A 21986-nucleotide genomic window follows, 5' to 3' on the forward strand; every position below is an offset into this window, starting at 1 on the left:
GAGCTGCTTGGGCACCGGACAAAAGAATAAAAAGAGGAAAGGTGAAATTCTCTCTGCAGCTAAGCAATGAGGTAATCATTACTATGCACTTCGTATTAGTTATTAGTGCCTGACTGAAGAAACTGTATCCCTTATCCAGATCTGAGCTGCTGTGTTTCAGCTCTGTTCCAAGACCAAATTTTGGCCATGTTTGTATCACCTTTATTGAAGAAAGCAGCATAGTTTAAGAAAGAGGTAAACCTTTGCTGATTGCCCAGTCACATTAGAAACAAAAGAAAGGCAAAGAAATAACATTGTAATAGAAAAAAAAAAGTTTTAGACAGTACAAGAATTATGAAAAAAAATCCAAAATTGACTTGTCAGTTACAGAGGGAACAAACTGGCTCCTTTAAAAATATTTAAATAAAAGAACACGACTGCATCATTATCTTCCTCTCTTTTTTAATATATGTTTAGTTCATTCTGTTCTTTGGTTTAGGCTTAAAATATTATTAGTTTAGCGAAAAAGATATATGTTTGGCAGCATTTGTTTAATATATTGAAAAAACTAGTTTAAAAAAAATCCCGCTTGGCACTTGTGAGATGATTATTTTGGTGAGCCTCTTGCTGCATGTACGTTTAATTCACTGCTGCTCTGTTTTGTTTGGGTTTTTTTCTCTGTTGCATTTAGGTTATCTAGTTTCAGATACAATCTATTAAGTGGAATATTTTACGTAGCTGAGGTTTTCCCACCTGTCTACCCTAAAACACCTGCAACATATGTTTGTGTAACCCTGCAATGCTTTGTGGTTTGGGCCTTGAGAAATTCCCCCAGAGCTTTTTGCTTATAAACAGCTGAGCAATTCATTTCTCTAATGACGAGTGCTTTTCCCTTGGCATTGAGGCAATAGCATGTTCGCTAAAATAAGTCTCATTTTTCATCAGACATATTGAAAATCTTTTTTCATTGTTGTCTCTTATTCTGAACCTTCAGATTTTGCACAAGATTGGATTTGGAGGGGTTTTTTTTTTCCCTGTTAATAATACTAAGGAGGGAGGGGGAGGAAATACCTCAACAAAGAAGAAGTGAGTGTCGTGCAGATTCCTCTGCTTGCACCTGCATGTAAACTTTTACAAATAATGTTTATTCAGATGGTGAAACGTTACATGGCAGCGGTAACCTGGGTTTCCTGGCGCGTTGTGGAGCAGCCTGCCTGTGACTTGTGTCACACGCAAGTGTGCTTTGCTGTATCATATCAGCTCCGTGGGTAATGTGACACGATATGTCTCCGGAGGGGAGGGAGGAAAAGGGTTTTACTAGGGAATTGGAGCATATGGAGCGTGATCCTTTAGCTGGTGGGGATTGATTTTCAGCGGTTTGTGTGAGTTTAGGGAATCTCTGCTGCGTTCGGTATGATTCCGACCACAGCCTCTGCCCCCCCGCCTAGGAAAAGAGCAGCTCAACTCTCGTCCCTGTGTCCCTGGAGGAGAATAAAGCTGAATAGAAACTCCCCACAAACTCCTGCCAGCCAAGGGAATTGGAGTGGTCACTCTGGTAACTGGGAACAGAAACGGGAGGAAGGTGTTTAGGACTTGAGCAGTCAAATCTAAAAAATCTTTTAGGCATCTTTTTTAAATCCCTAAAAAATCTTTTAGGCAAGGAAGGGCTCAGAGGCAGGAGTATCTCAGAGATACCTGAGACATTTTAAGGCATCTCTTCCCTTTGGGCCGTGGTTAAACAAATTTTGAAAAGATAAAGTCCAAAATTGCATCAATTTCTATGTGTGCTTCTATATCTGAATTTCATACATTTTCCTTTTAAAAAAGGAAATTTTAAGAAAATTGGGCATTTTCTACCAGTTGGAACTAAACTCGCTCTTGCTAGAAATTAAGATTAGGAGATTTACAAAGCCAGCAGACTGCTCCTACAGCATGGGTGTGGGGTAGAGGGATTTCTAGTATTGACACAGGCAGCTTTTCTCTCTGATTTCTGCGCTCTCTTTCCTTAAAAGGGGAAAAACATAAATGTGTTAACATGTATAATTCCATTACACAAGTTCTTAGGGACATTCAACAAACCACTGATTTGAAGGGTTGATTTCTCTGTCATTTTAACTGCATTTTTATCCTTTAAGAAGAAAGATTTTTTCTGAGATAGTAGCCAAAATACTTAAATTGTAAAAGAAAATCTTTACTCACTTAAGGAATAAAAAATGTAAATAGGATCATCCTAAATTGCACTGTGTAGAGAAAAATTGTGATTGCTGTGAATATTTTAGACAATAGAGTTAAGTTTTTCTGTAAATAAATGTGGGAAATTTTTTTTCTGCCCTAATAAGTGGAATTGTAATATAGGGGAGAGCTGAAACTGGATTCTTAGAGCGCAGAGTTGGTTTCAAATTGGTAAGGAAGAGACACTGTAACAGTGTAGATTTTCCTTTCTGCTGCTTATATTTAAAAAGTAACATTTACACAATGTCTTCGCAGTGACATAAAGATCTTCATAAAAACATATTTTTTGCTGTCTGAAGTGTAGTTTTCACAAGTATTTAAATTTTCTGTGGGAATACTTCACAGATAAGATACTTGTCTACTAACATGTATGTCAGGAGGCTTTTTTTTGAATAATGGAATTTTCCAAAGGGATATCTCGGCAGTGTTACAAAAGGAGTTGCAGCAGTAGCCTTTGGTATTTACTGTCTTGCATTTCTCGTGTTTTTTCAACACCATTTTTTCTGAGGGCTTTTTTTTTTCACTGCATGTAATAGTACTTTAAACTGCTTCTTCCTTTGATACCTTAAACCTCATAGGAATTTAAATAGGCCCCTGTGAAAGTAATGCTTGAGCCTCATTCATATGTTCAGTTAGATCATTATTCCTATTAATGGCTTTAAGTGCTTAGATAGTAGATCAGCCTTTCGTGTCTTGAATTGCTTGTCATTTCTGCATAAATATGTTTCCAGAAACCGTTCCACATTATTTTTTTCCTTTTTTTTTGTGCAGAAGCAATGAGTAATAATCTCTTTTTCTTATTATTTATTGGGTGGTGGAAAAGACATTTCATTGTTTTTTTCTAAGTTTAAAATATATACTGAGTTACTGGAAACAAACTGCAAAGCTGGATACCATCTGGTAACATGATTTTTTTCAAAGGGCTGACGTATGACTTAGAAGTGCCAGGTTCTTTTAACCGTATTACCTTTCCACCTTGTTGAAGTGGTCATCAAGATACATAAAGAAAAAAGTTATTTAATTCATGTGAGAAAAGTTACACTGTTTGAGTACTCACATAGTAGGTGCAGAACCATCAGTTATCCTCATCACGTCAGTTTGGATTTGATTATCATAGAAATGCATTGAATTACCAAACTGGAGCAATAGTAACTAAAGCTGATTCATTGTTATTGCTGTCAGTTGATGAGGACTGACTTATAAGCCATATGAATGGGTAGAGTTATGCAAATACTGTTTTTATAACAGGAGAAGAAAAACGTGCAGCGGCCATTACGATGTGGGTGGTAGGGTAGATGAAGATTTTTTTGATCCTTGTCTAATAGCTTTTAGTTGTTGTTTCATTTTTTAATGAATGTTATAAACAGGGTACATTTTTGAAGTCTTTAATGTGTTTCCAAACATTTCATACAAGCTAAAGTATGACCATGTGAAACGATCTGGAAATTCCAAGCCTTAAATTTGACCCCAGACATCATCCTTGCCTTTGATATCTACCACTTCTTGAAATCTTTCTCTCCCCTTTTGTGCACGTGCAATATTTTCATCTTTAAAATGCAACTCCTGTATCTTTCTCCGAAAATAAGAAGGTTTCCAAGAAAGGAGAGTTATCTGCAGTTACATGGAAAATGAGAGGGTGGAGTATGGGTACTCCGGTCTGTAATGAAATCACGAAGGCACATAGACAGCATGTGAAACTGAAACAGCTGAAAACTGACTCTGTCAAAAAATATAATGTACTCTCAGCAGTGAACAACTGTTTCTGAAAGGTCACTGCATAGTTCATTAAAACTGTATTTAGAACTAGCAGGGCTTGTGAAGGCAGATCAGAATATAAGGCAACAGCCTATGAATCAATAGACCTTTAAAGCAAATATCTGGGAAGGGTTTAAAACCATCTTATAGATTATATCTGATCATTATGCAGAAATGTACCATTGTGGGTTTTCTTGCTCTAGAAATTAATTACTTTAAACCATTTATCTTCTAAATTTTATATACACACACACACATATAAATATATATAAGGTCCTCTGCGTAGATCTCTGTTATTTTTATTTCATCTATATACAATTACTTAAACTTACAAATATTTACTTTTGTTTTGTATTCTTTTCAAATAATGTCCTTCAGGTTGCATTAGTTTAATCAAAATATGTTACACATTCACTGTGGTCTACACTTAATGCTCAGTGGATCATTAGACCCAGAAAGGGATGACTGCGGACCTACAGAAGGCAGGATGCTTCAGCAAAATAGTTTCATTATGGCAGAGGTGGAAACTAACAAGTGGTTCCCGTTTTCAGTATTAATCATGCAAGTTTTATTATAGGAGAACAGTTCTTTATTCGTGGCTACTGTTTTGAGCAGTGTGAAAATTTGGAGAGGAAAAAAGGCTCTGTGTGCCATCTAGTGGCAATGTTCGGGTGGTCTTGCTAAATTTTAATTCTTTGGGTAAATGAGACGCTGCTAGTGATGCGTTCAGTTCAAAACGTTAGCTGTAGTTTCTCCTTACAGTTGCCATTTTCTTCTAAGGCACATCCCTTTAGCGTGGAGATGGCAAAATTCTCTACGTGAGCTAGAGGAATGCATCACATTAGCATCTGACCTTTTCCAAGAATTACTGACTTATTTAGAAGTGTTGCCACTCCAGCCAACAGCCCCATCACTGTGTGGAAGAACACTAATTTCTGTGAGCATGGGCTAGACTTACTGGTAATGCTTGGTGTTATTTCTTAAGTGTTTTTAGACTTCACTTTTATGTAACTGGCATTACCGTCTTTAGAAACCGAGAAATCCTGGGAAAATAAGTTATTCTTGACATTTCTGTTCTTTGCTAATGAAAATGCATATTGTCTTTGCTTTAGATCTCTCAGACAATTCCAGTAAGATACCTTTTCTTTAAAAAAACCATTATTTATTTTTAGAGAAATCCAAGACCAGTGACTCACCAATTCCAACAAAATTTAGATTACTACAAAGCACGTGGAGCAGACTTGATGAACAAAACCCGGTAAGTTATTTCTGAATATGTCTTCACTGAACTAAGTGGAAGTCACATTTATCCCAAGCAGGAACTATATAAGCAGGAGCAGAAGCACATGCGTCTATTTCATGGCATTTATTTTTAATCTTTACCTTGCCTATTATTATATGAAAAAAGAAAGGTTTACAGATAGTATTGTAGTCAGCTTGCTGGCATTTTTTAAGGCTAAGGACATTAGTATGCCTTGATGTGTACACTAAAAGCAGGGGGTAAAACGATGCCAATGTGAATTCTGCAGCTGAACTACTTCTGATAATCCATCTAATCACAATGTAGGAGTATCCATGTACCAGAAGCGGTGTAAATGAAATCAGAAGAATGTATATCCAGTTTGAAGTGATTGATACTAAACCCTTCTGCAGCGTTCCTCCCTTGTTTTAGAAGCAGTTGGTATGTGTACAGCTACAATTCTTTGCCAGGGTGATTTTATCTGGTGGTCACGAGTGCAGAGGTGCCCGTGACACAACTGGGAGGCCATGGCGTGGGTGCCGCAGGTGGCCGGTGGCTGCTGGTGGCTGCAGGGCATGAGGCAATGCCTTGCTTCCGTTCATACCTTCCCAGGAAGTTTCCTGGAGTGCACATGGCCCTGGCCATGCACAGTGCCTGATGATTCGTAGGAACTTGCTGGCTTTCAGGCGTTTGCATCACTGTCAAATTCTGTTTAAATCAGTTACATCAAAAGCTAGCTAAAATTAAAGTGGAGTGGATTAAAAAGATCTTAAAAATGGAGAAAGGAGCAGAAATTAAGCTGAGCAGACTGACTGCAAAAGCATCTTTTTTTTTTTTTTTATTTTTAAAAGTGGGCTTTAAAATCAGGTAGAGTCAAAAAATCACTGGATTCTATTGCATTTTCTTAGTGTTTTTACTTGTTTATTTAAAAAATAGTCTCAGGAGTTGCCTGAACTTGAAAAATAAGCTATTTGAAAACTCCAAAAGAAACATTTAAAGAATTTTGAAAAAAGAAATAAATCATAAAGCCCAAACAAGAATTACACCTATTGGAAATCTAAATTTTAAGGAACCAAATATATATAAATTTACACACACAGGACAGACATCGAAGGAGAAGAGAAATTGTTTAGAATCATTCAGGTAGAGGAATAACTGGGATAAATTCATCTCAGCATGGGAACACTTCGAGTAGGTCGAATGTGGTAAATCTGTTTAAGATTGGACTAAAGAGAGAAGTGGAAGATGTAACATTAGGAATTGTTTCTGCAGCCAGCAGAGAGATGGATTAGATCAGCTACCAGGTCTTTTTCATCTTTAATTCCACAGGCTCAATGATATATTTAAAATATCCTGGCAAATCTCTAATAGATATTGCTTATTTTATCATATATAAATCTTTTTAATCCATCATATTCATATATTTGTCTCTCGTGTCTCATAATGGCTACTTACTGAAGAGAGAAATGCCTTTGAATAAGGCTTGCTTAAAACAAAACATTTTCATCTTCGCAGAAAACTGCAGAGATTGAATCATCTTCCTACTGCTAGTTTAAAAATATGCTATTCACAGTCAAGGTCAATGATGCTTATTGTGATGAAACAAAATTGTTTGCTTCATAGATGGAATTCACGTCTCCTTGATACTCGGATTCTTAAACTGATGCCTTACTTTTAAATGCATCTGCTGATAACTCTACAACTTAATCAATCAGCATTTTTCTTATAATTGTTGTGCATGTCTGGTACATTTAGATGGCTAAAATGTAGCCATTGTGTTTAATGGCTGTAATCATCCTTTGCATTAATATATCAGACATTTAAATGGTAAGAAATAACATTGTCCATATTTTCCTGAACTTCAGCTCGGTTTTACCATACATCTTCCAGACATCTAGCACCTCACTGTTCTTCACTTTCTGAAGCTACGATTCAGAGAAAACATCTACTTTGGACCACCTCTTGACAAGAAGTTTAGATAGCATCATTATTTATTTCTTGTACGTGTATGTGCACTGAGCTGATCATTTACAGTGTCAGTGCCAGCAGAACCAAATCACAGATGGTTATTAGGAGCTGTGATAACTATCCTCTCTAGTTCTTAAACAATTAAGAAACATTATTGCACGGTATTGTTAAAAACATTTTTTTAAACATCACATTTTGGACGTAACATCTTAGAGAAAAAATTTTATGTTTATTGATCCTGTAAAGTGAAGTTTCTCAAAAAGTCTCTTTCCAACTATCCAAAAATGCCAATAAATTAACTTCACCTGGTGAAGTTAAAGCATATATCAAAGTAACAAGTGAAATAGCGTAGAAGGAAAAACAATCATTTTTCTTAAGCATCATATAGTTGAAAAAAAGAAGAAACAAGAAGGAAACAAGCTGTTGGACATAACTACACAAGCCTCTGTGGACCATCATGGTTCCAATGATGGAGTTAGCTCAAAGCATCTGGTGACTTTGTTGCCTGTGAAAGAAAAAGATTACTTCCAGTAAATGTCATATTTTGTGCAAAGTCAAGGTGTTTTTCTTTTTTTACTGATTGTCAAGGATCTGGAGACAAATACAGAAATATGAGCGAAATCAAAATTATTTTCCAGGTACAAGGTACGAGTCACCCATATTAATTAATTTGTCATTTATTTTTTAGGTAAAGTTCCCCAAAACATTGTGAAACTGTTTTTCCTCAGTACAGTGGAACAGTATTGTTTTTAATTAAATGTGGTTCTTATGTCTATTTATATCACTGAAGTGCTGATCAGTAAAATAAAACCTCAGGAGCAGAAAGGTCTCTTTGACTGTGATACATTTCTGTGAAGGGGTTTTCAAGAATTAATTCTATAAAACGAGAAATATTGCATGAATAAATAGGAATGGCTTTGCTGGTCTCTGGGATATGTGAACACTTCTGCTGGAATTAGAAGCTTCTTTGCCTCTATTTTAAACAGATTTAACGGTTTGACAGTTTCCTTGTTCTTAATGTTGCATGTAACTGAAGTGAATTAAATAGCCACTGTAGTTAAAAATAAAAAGCAACAATGATAAGGATCGTGATCTGGTATACGTGTTACATCCAGAAGCCATTCTTCAGCCTTTTGGAAATGAGGATTCCTGTTAAAAAACACATGGTTTGAAGTGGCTGGGCTGGGCAGAAGGTGGAGTAAGTGCAAGAGACATCTCGCTCTGCCAACCTAAAAATACAGTCTAGAGTTAGTTTTGCTTGTTAAAAGAAATGTCTGGGTTTGAGTTATTTTTAGCATTTAAGAGAACTTAATCTAGCAGAAGTAAATATTAAAGCAGTCTTTGATTCAAAGAAGTGCCAAAAGCCAGTTTTATGAAGTTTGAGGTGCCTTAGAGCTTGTTTTTTGTCACACTCTAATTTTTTCATTTAAGAAGGCAAATTAGTAAAACTGGTGGAAGCTTGCTTTGTTTGGGCTTAGTTTGTATTTAAGGGCCAAAACAAGTTGTCCACTTCTGGGTGCAAAAAACTCGCACTGCACGTGGTCCCCATGGTCCCTGTGTATATTCCAGTGTGACTGTGGTAGAACACCCTCTTAGTCATTTTAAGATTCTTTTCCCCACGTTTTTGGAGAACAATGCATGCACTGCTATGTCTGTCCAAGCTGTTGCCAAGGATGTGATGATTCCTCCTCCTCTTTCCACAGTGCCAGTGCTAAAGCTGCCCCGCTGAACATTAACAAAGTCTCCAACAGCTTACTGAATTTTGGCCGAAAGCTCATTGCTCCAGCCATGGCTTCAGGAGGGTCTATGGGTGCTCCTGCTGGCGGGAGCAGCTTTCCTCCCCCTGCAATACCCATCAGAAGCGCAGTGGAAGCCCCCCAGCACCACCACCACCAGCACCACCACCACCAGGCACAGCAACAGAGGATGATGAAGTCCGAAAGCATGCCAGTTCAGCTGGGCAAAGGTAAAGGTGAAAGCTGGGGCAGTGCCATGGCAGCGGGAAGCTTTGTCCTACACTGTAAGGATTGAAGGAGGTTTTTTTGCTGATGTTGTATTGATAGGGACATATTAGGAGGAAACAGCAAAAGCAGAATTATACATCCCTGCTAAGTACAACCGCACATTTGCAGTGTAATATGGAATTAGATGTTATCTCCAGAATGTACAAATACTACAGGAAGTTTTGAACCTTTAAAAAAATATTAACCAGAAGTTGCATCAGATGTAACAACAAGATACATTTTACCATAAACATTAGCCAATTAATTTTTCAGGCTTTTAAATGCAACATATTTTTAACTGTAAGACTGATTTCATATAGGCTTTTTCAGGTTATTGGCACAAATCCCATGCATAACAATATTAGCCAAATACAAGTGGAAGAAGTTAGATCAATTAGTGAGCAGTTCTTAATAAACAAAATCTTATTCCCTCTAGAACATGTGGAGCTTATTTGAGAAATTACATGAATAGTAACATGTATTTGCCTCTTAACGATTTGTGATAGCTCCCTGAACTTTCTCTGTTTGGTAGATGCTATTTCTTTTTCTTGAGCCTAGCCTTTGTATTTCTATTTCTCAAGGACAGTTTATTCAAGCAACAGTCACAAGCTCAGCTTTGGTAGGGGTATGTAGATCTGCTGCTTCCAGCAACTTGGCCTTGGTAATGGTCGTATGTTTGAGGGCTAGTGCTGGTTGGCCCAAACAACTACGTAGCATTGCATCATATCTGAAAGGGTAAGAGAAGGGAAGTAGCACTTTGTAGATGAAGTTGGTGTCCTGACCTATATGGTCCAAAGTTAGTCCTTTCATGATGCATCTCATCCCCAGCAGACATTGAGGGAGCAGAATTCAGAGAGAACTCAGGACTGTTGTCTCGAGGTGCAGGGATGCAGGCACTTCTGAACGGTCACTAAAGCTGCTTGGCAAAATCCAGATGCACAGCTTCTCTCAGGACCCTAGAACAATCTCAGAAACTGCTCCAGCAAGAGATTTACAGTCCCTGATGCTGTGCAAGCATGAAACCAAAACACAGTGATTCCTCTGCTGTGCAATGGCCTTACTTGGTTGGTAGTTACTATTGCCATGTATGGTCCTGCTTGAGTCCTTGATGCAAATCCTGCTGACATCAATGGAAATAAAGTTAGGTGTGAAACTAAATCGTTACCACAATTTTGGATAGGATCTTTCGTTTGCTTTTTAAAAACAAGCTATCCACAGTTCCCGTATCACATGCCTGCATTTTTACCTTTTGTGTTGCAAAATGGTCCTCAGATAATTACTTTATGTTCCCTACTTAATATGAAAAAAAAATTGTAAAATTTGAAGCAATTTTTGTAGGTGGAATCAATGGCATCTTAATCTTAATCTAGCTGGTCAAGGAGGACCCTGTTTACACTTGTATGTGCCAACTAACATGTTGCATCATCTGGAAATACACCTGACGCTTTCCATATAAGAATCAAAATTTTTAAATGCAGTCATATTTGGTCATTGTCATGTATAAACTGTGCATATATTTCTGAATCATCAGGAATACAGAGGTTTGGTAAAGTTACCAAGAAATTATGCATATTGATGATGTAGGGCGCAAAGAATTTTCATGTTAAGAGGAAATAAAACATACTGCAATACTACAGTACCTGCCGCTTCCTTTCACTCTATTCTATCTACCCATATTTCTACACCACTTGCAAAAGTAATTTAAAGATGACAGATGTAAATCTACTTCTATTTAATAGGTTCAGATGACAGTGAATTTTATTTTACATACTGGTGCCATGCTTGTTGTTCCAGACCAGTACAGTTACCAGTATATTCTCTGCAGTTGGAAAGAACTCGTGCGTGATGGCAGCTAACCATGTTTGCAAGTGATGTATTTTATATTTTCAAGAGAAATGTAAATGGCAGTGGAAGTACAAAGTCTCTTGGAGGCTGCCCAGTGAATTCCCAATGAAGTAAGTTTAAATGTAGCAAAAGCTTAGCAAAAAAAAAAAAAAATCTCTACGACAGAGAAAGGTTAAAAAGACCCAGTGCAGCACCATCTCTGCCACACCTTAAAAATGAGAGTAACTTCTCAACTTCTATGCAAAAGGACAGCAGCATTACCACCTCCAGAAAGCACTGTTCAGCATCCTGGAGAATGAGGGCAGTCCCCACAGCTCTGAGAAGTTGTGGACACTTCTCTCCCAGGCATTAGGATTTAAGATTTAGGTTATACCCATACCCAGAGAAGCTGTCATTCAACTCCTGTTTGTGCTGAACTTCTTACATGACTTTTTACCTTCTGCACTGCTATTTTTCAAACTCTGGATTCTGCTGTAGCTTTTGAATATCTAGAAACTATTTGGTCTGTAACTGTAAGGCTCCCAAGTTACTGCCTAGCTGTCACTAATTGTCTTATCTTCCTGTTCTTCACTGTGTTTTCACCTCCCTGCAGCCTCCTGGAGCTTGGTTATTTATCTGAGATAGACCAAGGTGTGGATTTAAGGCTTAAATGGATAGGCCTTTGCACATGCAGGTGATCATGAATGAGCTCAGCAAAGCTCCGTTGAACAACTTAACAGACTGAAGTGCTCTTAAATCTGACAGACATCGAATCAGTAAAGGAAGTTACCCTCTTTTTTCATATTATAGTCTTTTCAGGTTTTGAACGCTCAAGTAGTGCTGATAGTTTAATATATAGAGGGTTATGAGTTCGAAGAGATAAAATTAATTGCCTGATCTACTTTTTTATTAAGTGTGAAGAAGTCCTTAGTAACAAAATGTAGTGCAGGACTGGCAACATAATCGTATCCCAGTTTAACGGGTCTGTTAAGGTAGTTAAAACAAACCGGCAGCAGTGACAGGTGTCATTCGTGCTGTCACCTCCAGGGGTAGCTTGTGCTGTGCTCTAGATGAGGGATGGATGGTTTACAGAATCAATGGTAACTGTTTCTCACTCCGAAGTTTTGGTGTCTGCTGAATTTCTCGAAGGAAAAAAAATGCACATAATTTAGATAATGTAAACGGAAAAACAACAGACTGCTATTTAAAAAAAAGTTTTTTAAAAACCCAAACAAACCACCAAACACATAATTGCAAGCCTGTAACTCTAGATGAGTCTTCACCATCACAAATCACAGCTGAACGAAGTATCCAGACACCTAATTGGAAATTCAGTTCCTCCTAATAATATACTAATCCAATTCAGCCTGTCCTCAGCGCAGAAGAAGATTGGGTATCATTACTGCTTACTTATGCAAGGTGGCCTGCAAATAGAAAAGGGATTAAAATATTTTCTTGATCCTACACAATGAAGGAATTCACTGGCACAACGTTTGAATTCAAATCTCAAGTTCATTGGATTGTCAGTTGAGTTTATTCTCTTGAAAGATAAAACTATTGATAATCAGAAAGTCTGAGGAAAAAGCAGAAATGTTGCCCTTCGAGTTCCACTTGATTAATGAGCATTTAGAAACCGAATAGTCTTCGGTTACCAAATGGCAGTGTTTTGCCAGAAAAAAAAAGGCATTTCACTTTGTCACCTATACTGCCAGGTAAAGTTTTCCTTCTAGGTCCCTTCACGCTGAAACCCCAAAGGCTTTTTAGGGAATGCTGTTTTATCACAAGGACACATTAGAGGACCAGTTTGAAGATGAAGTTCTGCCAAAGCTGTGATCAGCTATTTAAAGAGTTTCCAGGCTACCGTTTGTTTTTATGAGTTGATACTTCTGTGGTATTTCTTACAATATGAACAGAATTTCCACAGGTGCTGAATAGGCCCTAAAGAAATTATTTCCCTATTTAGAATTATTTATGAACTGGAAAATTAGTATGGTTTTTAGAGGGGAAAAAAGAAGTTGCCCTTAATAATAGCAGAACTTAATAAAAAGGAAAGAAATAAACCCCTGATTAACAATTTATTTCCTTTTAAAAACATAAATACTTGTATTCTTAGCTAATTACATATTTTTACTGACAGGAAGAGTATGATGCTCTCAGACTAGCAGAATGACACTGTTGGTGGAAAGTACCAGAAACAAAATGGGTTTGATTGTTTGCTTCAGTTCTGCTTTTAATATAATGGGTCGCTTTCACACGTGTCTGAATGCAACCTGTAATGCTCTGGTTACTAAAACTTCCCGTTTGTTTTATTTTTCCTGCTCTGACAATATCATTCGCGCTCGAAGCGGGGTCTTCCAGCTGAAAACCCCAAAGCTGCAGCAAATCACTCTTGTTCAGGAGACCTTCTAACGCTGTTGTTTGTTTGCCAGGCGAGGCAGGCGCAGGCAACGATGCTGCTGGCAGTGATGCTGGGCTGCCGGTCCCCGCGCAGCATCCCCCTGCCCTCCCAGGTATCTGTCTGTGCCTGCAGCGCTCCCCTCTTCTCCTCTTCCCCGGCTGCCTAGCCACCCCCCGCGGGTTTCTCCATGCGTGGCGTCTCCATTCACCGCCATTGTCCTTCCACCGAGTGGCACTGTTGTGTAGAGAGAAACAAAGCAGCCTGGCTCCATCGCTCCCTGGCTGTGCTGTGTTGTGGCCCTTGCGTTGCATCCGCCGTACGCCAGCATCCATCTTCGTTAAAAATTTGTGTGTTTGCCTTGTCCTCTGTAGCCCATTTCACAGTTCGTCATGTGGGGCGAGTCGACCATCAGTGTCTCATTTCGTTGTGTTACTCCCCTGTGGTTAAATTTGAGGCAGGGATTTTGAGCTGAACACCACCTTTAATGCGCTTGGCTGAAGAGGAACTTACCTGCCTCAGCCTGAAGAAACAGGCATAGGGATTTGTGTGATGAGATGGTTTGAGTAAGTCTGAAAAGTGCTGGAAGCCTTTGTTCCAGTTTCTGTGTAGGAGAAAAAGGGAAACTAATTTATCTGATCTTTAAAAGTTTTATAAAACTCATACCACACTTTGTGCAAATTTTAGTACTCTACATCCTGACTATGGCAAATGCAGAGTAATAGATGAGCAGATCCGAATGGGTTTGAATTATATATGGATCGTGCCTTACTTCTGTTCTTCTTGGTATCTTTGTCCTTGCTCTCATCGTAACTGCGGAAGCTATTGTAAGGGCCAGGCTGAGTGAGACATCAGTTCTGTATGCCTTTGGTGCTTCTTCCTCTGATTTTTCATATATTTCAGTACAGACCTCCAGAGTTCATGGTTTTCTCCCCTGTAACTTAACTCAAACTTAGGAAGACCTGCAGCTTGCTTTTTCTTTCAGTGTAAGTCTTCTCCACTCCCCTCATCATCATCTCCCTTTATTATAATCCTTATTACTGATCATGTTGCATTTAAACTTTCCATCTTCTTTTCAAGACATGGCATGTCTCTGCCCTCTGCCCAGCCAGCAGTGCCAACAGTTGAGTCGCTTTTCCCACTGCCTCATCCGTGTATTTCCCAAGCTGTTTTGAGACAGCGGGTTTGTAACCCTGGGGTCAGCCCCAGCAATCATTAGCAACAGGCAAGTACTGAGCAATTAGAACCCAGCGTACGGAAGTAACGCTCACTCCTCCTTTTCACCTCAGAAGGGAGTGTATTTTTAGAGGGTGATATCCTGTGCATCATTACAGTGAACTGTTTTTGCATTTTAGAGTGTATATATATATATTTTTGAGACATCCTACACAGTAATGTGTTCTGACTACTGCTTACATCAGGGATCCTCAGCTGTTTGTTCTCTGTGCCTTATAAGCATTTATTTGATTTCCATGATTGGGGTTCCTTCAGCCTGGTTCATATAGGCTTTACGACCTTCTGGTATACACTTAGATGGTCAGAGATTAGATTTTTCTAATCTTCTTTTAAGAAGGCATAATGTATTTATCTGAGACTGATAGAATGAGAGAGGAAGATGAGAGTTTTGATTCAGCTACGTTCACAGGTTGGCGATTAAAGTGCTAAGGAAGAAGGTGATGAGTTTGGTTAGTTAGCTAACTGTAGTTCATGGCATCACTTTATACATTTGGATTGATACACAGAAGGTAAGGCTTCTGTTCTTTTTGTTGATTTTTTTTCCTGAGGAATAATCCAAAATTAGAAACTCTCTCAAATGAACTTCTTGTTAAGCTGTTGAGTGAGGAGAACATGCCGCACTGCTTAGTGAGAAAGATGCAGAATCAGTGAGATGCAGGACAGAGAAGATAAAAAATGGCATTGTCTGTAATCCTCCTGAGAGCCTGAAATCTGCATTGGTGCTAGAATGTTATCTCCAAAGTTACCTATGGCTTGTTAACACCTCAGAAATCAGAGCACACATCATAGATCTCAAAGAGTCAAAAGCGCTGTGGTGGCTCCAGTTCTTAGAGCAGCTCCACTAAACTTCTGTGTTGGGAAAGTGATGGGTGGCTTTTTTGTTACATTAAGGAACACATGTACGATTGGAGTGACTTGTCTTTCAGCTTTCTTCTATTTTTGTAAAAGCGATGACTCCTCTGGAAATTGGAAAAGCCTATTACAACCCAAGAACTCTGCTTTATGACTTGCAACACACTGTAATTATTCATAAGTGCTATTCTCTCTGTCTTGCTTAATTCTTAATCACATCGCCAAATAATCCATGTCACGCTGCTGTTCACAGGGTTTGAGTCAGAGTAAAAATTTAGTGTTTCCTGATGGTAATTTTCTCAGATTTGTTTATTAATGCAGAAGGGTCAGGTGCATCTGAAGCTTTCTTCTTGCCTGAGTATAAACCATACAGAATTAATATTTTTATCACTTCTGTTTAATGCATCTTTATCTTAGTTTTATTATATCTTGTTTTGTTTTTATTTTTCATCTCCATTATATCTTATCATCCATAGGAACCAGGTAGTCAAAGCTCTTGGTGTCACTTGAGCAAATTCCCTTTTAAGGGAATCTGTATAGTTCTGTACACAAAATCCCAGCTATACATATTTCTTTTGTTTGGTTATGCTAGTTGCATATTCCATACCTCTAAATGGTGATCCATCTTTTGAAGTGTAGCTGTTTAGTGAGCAAAGCAGTGGCCATAAAGCAGTTCTCTGTCTTTTCAGTTTCCTATTATATTTTGGATTTCTTCCTTCCTTAGAGACAAAAGACAGAATATAGAAAACAATATCCTTATAAACCATTTTTCCATCATTTTACCAAGCTGTATTATTTCATGTGCAAAAGTTCCTCAAATACATTTGAAGGATCACTTAGTGTTACCTGTGAAATTTTACCAAATGATCTGCATATTTGCAGGGGAAATGGTCTAAGCCTGTCCCTGCTTACTTCAGCAGGGTTGGACTAGATGACCTCTAAAGGTCCCTTCCAACCTAACACATTCTATGATTCTGTAATTCTAGCCCTGGCCACAGAGGATGAGTATATGAAAAACATACCTTGCTCCTTGTTTAACTTTTTTTAAAAAAAAAAAAGCTTGATCCTATGTGGAAGATATCATCTTATTACTAGGATGGGAAAGAGAGCCCAGTTAGTCTGATTTATTCATAATAAAATAGTTTTTTCATTGTACTTTATTCTGTCCTCCAAACAGATTTTTAGCATTTATATTGGCTGCTGTGGCGTGGCTGTGTGACTTTCTTTTGTAAATACTTTGTTTGCTAAAATATGCCGTTTCATCTATTTCAAAAGTATGTTTAAAGTTTTACCTACTGTAAAACCACACTTCTATTGTAAATCGCCACTGTGAAATGCATGAAAAATCTCCTTACATAAAGGCAATCGTAAGGATAATGGAGTTGCCAAGTGCATGATTTTCTCCTAAAATTAGAAATCTTCTAAAAACTTCTTTGTGACTGAATTGTTGTTTGCCATGCAGTGTTTTCTCCTTTTCCATCTTCAGAATTATTTACAGAGTCAGAGATTCATCCTCACCTGGTTGATGCATATCCCTTTTCTCGATAAATTTGAAGGGAAAAATTAAGTCAGATCTACAGCCTCCCATCTCCCACACTTTAAGGAAGATGTTCAGACTAAGTGGTAGGTGGTGAGTGACATGAAGAAGGCTGAGAAGAAACAGAAAAATGCAAAATGCAGTTGAATGAAGTTGGTGAGAAGGAAAGGATATATGAAGGAAAAAATTGGAATTTGGAAGTTGCAGAAACAGAAGAGGCAATTGGAGGTGTCTGAAGAAGAGGAGGAAGCAGGCAGAGGAAGTTCCACAGGAGTATGAGAGGCAGGATGTCAAATGTAGGAGGGTCATGGGACAGAAGAGCAAAGTCAAGCAGAAGAGAATGAAGGAGAAGGTGGAAAACAGTTTATAAAACACTGAGAATATTAAACTTAGATCCTTTCTGGGGTTTTGGCCTTTTTGGTCTGTTTTGTCACATGTGATGTTTTATACTTTCCTTGTTCAGTCTCTTTATGTTAAACAGTCTTCTTGCTAAGGGGATATCTCAGATAGATCTACATTTATTCCTTTAAGAAAATGTGAGTTGCTTGTTTAACGTGGCTGCAGCTGTGCAATACATACTGCATGGGTCACACACCATGGAGAACATGGCTTGGGCTTTGTCCCCACCTGGCAGGTGGCCGAGCTTGGCACCGCTGATTTCCACACCACTTGACAATCACCATTCTAGGTCTTAAATGACTGAATTAAATTAAGATGTTTCTGTATGAGGAGGTTTTGCTAGTTGTTTCCTTTTGTTTGAAATGTTTGCTCTCAACAGAGCTGGTTTCCTTTTGTATCTAACTCGGAATTTCTCTGTTTTCTGTGGTTCTGCCTCTGTTTTCTTTCATTTCTTTGTCTTCTAGTTCTATTTCTCTAAAAACCTGTAGCATGGTGGAAGGCCACAGTGCATAATGATGGGGAGACTAACCCATTCTGGAAAATGAGTTAATTTTGTATTTTCAGAGTTGGTAGTGCATCCAGAATGATAAGATACTAAATTCATTGTAAGGTCTGTGCAGTAATACATGGCATATCTGGGAGTGTAACTGGCATAGAGGGTGGAAGCAGCTCAGAGCAAAGAAGGATGAGCCTCTGGCATCTGCAAGGGAGGTGGTTTCGCATTCAGTCACAGCCTTGCAAAGAAAATGCTGGTGCACCTGTGACATCTGAATGATTGTTCTTGATGCTATAGATGGTAGCATGAAAAACACACCAAAAAAAAAAGGAAAGGAAAAAGGGAGAACATAGACTCATCAGCAAGAATAGCTGACACATGGGGAAGGGAAGAATCATAGAACTTCCATTTTGCATCCTATTTTACTTTTCAGAATGGAAAATGCTAGAATTACATTGTTCACACTAGGTTAATTTCCTCATGAACATAGGTGAAAGGTTTTTTTAAACTAGCAGCTGTCCTAATGCAAGATTTTCATAATGAAAATTAATGAAAATCTGACATATTGGTTTTTAATTCTGTAGCTCTTCAAAATAACATTTTAAGTTAAATATTTCAAAACACTTTATGGGCCTCAACTGATCCAAATGGTCCTTGCCAAAGGCTGCCTGACTGCATACTGTCATGGTGAAACGGCCCAGACATCTGCCCAGATGTCTTCGCTAAGACAGTGGGCAACACTAGATTCTTTGGAAAAGCTGCATGAACGATCAATAACTAAATATCGAGTAGACTTCATCAAAACGTCTTTTAGGTGGAGCTGGCGTTAAAATGCGGAGAATAAGGATGTACATTCTTTCCCAAACTTACTTTTTCCTGTTGTAATCTAGGTACTGTCATCTCGATTTTCAGTGTCCAACTCATTCTTGGAATCTGCTGATCTTATTCTTATCTTTTTTGCCAAGTTCTATAGTTTATTTGTTGAGAGTAAAAGGATTTCCTTTGCAGTGTTGATGACATCAGATTATATTTTTGTTGTTGCTGTTATGAGATGGTAGTTTTGCTCATTATACCACCCAGGGAAGAGTTTGTGGATATAATAGAGTATGTATATTGACATGGTTTTATTTATATATATATACACACACACTCAAATATATGTGTATATATATAGTTTAGCATATATACATACACTATATATAGTGTGTTTGGGTATATATCTATATATACATTATGGTTTTGTATTGTTCTGTCATGCAAAAGTTAAGTTCCATGTATGTCAGAATAGTCCTTCAATCTCACAGTGCATGCTGACACACCTGAACATTTCATTCTGTGTTGAGCTATTTGTGAATCTCAGTCAATGTCAGTTAAGACAAGGAAATATTTACAAGGAAAATAAACTGCCCGTAGATTAATCCTTTTGTTACTTTACACTTGGTTTACAGGCCAAAGTTCAAAAATCATCAGCTCATCCCCGAGCATAGAGAGCTTGCCTGGAGGACGTGAATTTACAGGATCTCCACCACTCTCTGCATCAAAAAAGGATTCCTTTTTCAGTACAATCTCCCGCTCCCGTTCCCAAAGCAAAACTATGAGCAGAAAAGAATCGGTAAGTTCTTCAACTTTTTAAGCTATTTTAATGTCACACTGCATTACTTGTTAGACCAAATAATTTCTCCCATTCATTAAGCACTTGCAGTTGAAAATGTTTCCCTAAGTACACATTAATGACAAAAGCAGAAATTAACTATTTAAACTGTTTCTGTTGAGCAACATCTCCGTTATGGCTTCCAGCCCATAATCAATCCTACCTGAAATGAAACCAAAAGTCCCCGTTGCCTTTGAGAAAGGGAAGTCCTGTAAATTTATTTGCTTTGTTAGACTTTTGGTGTAGTCTCAAAGTTTAATAAACAGTTCGGTGGGGAGCACAAATGCTCAGCAGATCCAAACATGTCCATCTGTTGTCCCTGAAATTCCTTAATACATCAGAGGTTTCTCAGTGTCGGTGGCATCTGTAGTCTGCAGTCACAGTTCTATTTCTTGCACAGCCCTGACCTGCCATTTGGCCACAGGATACTATTATTTAAACAGATTGTTTTCATCTAAGAAAATTGTCTCTTATCATTGGGTGTGTTCCAAAGAAATTCTCATCCTGTTAAAGATATTTTAGGAGAGCTACTTTGGTTTGGTAAACCTCATGGAGCAGGAGGATTCTTCTTTATTTTATGTACACATTTCTCTTTGTCTTTCTGCTAATCAGTAACCAGCTGCATAGTAAATGGAAAAAGTTGGGGGGGTTGTAAAATGAAGGCATAAGGGGCTTGTCCATTCCATTTTCACAAATATATGCTTGTATAACTTCCTGTTGATTTCAATAAATAGGAATTGTAGTAGCAGTATTTCTGTGTTACTCTATTCTTCAGGTGTTCAGACATAGCGTGCAGAAGTTTAATCTGAACTTCTCAGCACCTGAACAGCAGAATCTTTAAGTCACATCATATTTTGAATTTGATATTTAAATAAACACACGTTTTAATGAATTGCAAAACTTTGTTCACTTTTTCTTTTCTGAAAGAGAGTTTAATTCTCATTCCACATGCTTTAATGTTGCTTAAAGGAAAGCTGTGTTTTGTGGTTAGTCAACAAGAAACTGTAATTTTGGTTTCTGTTCATTTAAGACATATTGAATTGAATTTAAAAGCTAAAACAACTTAGTCTCTCTCCAGCTGTCCTCGTGAGTTAAAGAAAAATAAACATATCAGTATTGATTTTTTCTTTTTGTGTGGCTTAACAAGATCTAAATCCAGCTGTAATTTGCAACTATTGTTCAGGTCAGAACTTTGGGGACTTGTACTAGTAGAGTAAGAATAATTCCTCCTTAGTTCTTAATAGGAAACATAGAAGAATTTTCCATCGTAATATTTATGCTTACTTAGAATTCATTAACAATTAACAAGTTTTTCAGGTAAATAATTTCCCAAATTCATGATATTTTGTTAACTGGTTTACATTTTTACATTTGTCCATAATAATTAGCTAGATGATGTTACTAAGTAGTGGGGAAATTACGTATGTCGGAATATGGCCACGCATCAATCACTTTATAAAAAGATGCTTTTAAAATCAGTCATTCTTGGTATAATGGATCAAAGAGATTCGATTTCCCCTTCATCTTTACACTTGTAATTAATGCCTTTCCTAAGGAAAGTGGAAATGGAATACATTCAAAAAATGCATCCTTCAACATGGCGTTGAAAAGGAAGGTGTTTTAACAGACCATAGGCCATTACTGCAACATTGTCATGAGAAGAACTGGTATGTCATCAGCACAGGTCATACCTTTAGTACTGTGTCCAGTTCTGGGCTCCCCAGTACAAGAGAGACATGGACATGCTGGAGAAAGTCCAGAGAAGGGCCACCAAGATCATGGAGGGAACGGAGCATCTCTCCTGTGAGGAAAGACAGAGACAGCATTCATCCTGGAGAAGAGAAGGCTCAGGGGATCCCATCAATGTGTATAGATATCTGAAGGGAGGGTGCAAAGAGGATGGAGCCAGGCTTTTCTCAGTGGTGCCCAGAGACAGGACCATAAGAAATTGGCACAAAAATGAATCACAGGCAGCTCCATTTGAAGATCAGGAGATGTTTTTTTCATTGTGAGGGTGACTGAGCATGGGCACAGGTTGTCTATGGAGGTTGTGGGGTCTCCATGCTTGGAGACAGTCAAAGGCTGCCTGAACATGATGCTGGGTGTAGGTGAACTTGCTTGAGCAGGGGCTTGGTCAAGATGACATTCAGAGGTCTCTTCCAACCTCAACCAGTTTATGATTCTGTAACAGGGTAAACTGGAATGTGACGTTTCTAAATTCTTTCTTTCCTATAGCCTGTCCAACAATCTGGACTTTCTGTGGGAGAGTTGTAATAAAAATTGATACTTAACTTGATTCATTGCCTCCAGGAATAGGATGTGCCCATCTCTCATATTAAAGACTTCTTAAGGTAGTAACAGTTGTGTTATATTTAGTCTTCTAGATCTTTTTTTTTTTCCTCTCATATGCAAAGATCAA

The 21986-nt window shown here is 38.1% G+C and overlaps 1 protein-coding gene across 1 annotated transcript in view; it reads left to right on the plus strand.

Annotated features, from left to right (window-relative positions):
• Nucleotides 1-21986, plus strand: part of TBC1D5 (TBC1 domain family member 5) — a gene marked incomplete at both ends in the record, with an annotated part of 190933 nt that overhangs the window by 126945 nt on the left and 42002 nt on the right. The window contains 3 exons of the mRNA XM_084260539.1: nt 5139-5224; nt 8878-9140; nt 19365-19528. Of these exons, the coding sequence (XP_084116665.1) occupies nt 5139-5224; nt 8878-9140; nt 19365-19528 (513 nt within the window). The remainder of the gene's footprint in view (nt 1-5138; nt 5225-8877; nt 9141-19364; nt 19529-21986) is intronic.

The sequence above is a fragment of the Gallinula chloropus genome, assembly GCF_964237585.1.
Source record: "Gallinula chloropus genome assembly, chromosome: 2".
Classification (NCBI taxonomy): domain Eukaryota; kingdom Metazoa; phylum Chordata; class Aves; order Gruiformes; family Rallidae; genus Gallinula; species Gallinula chloropus.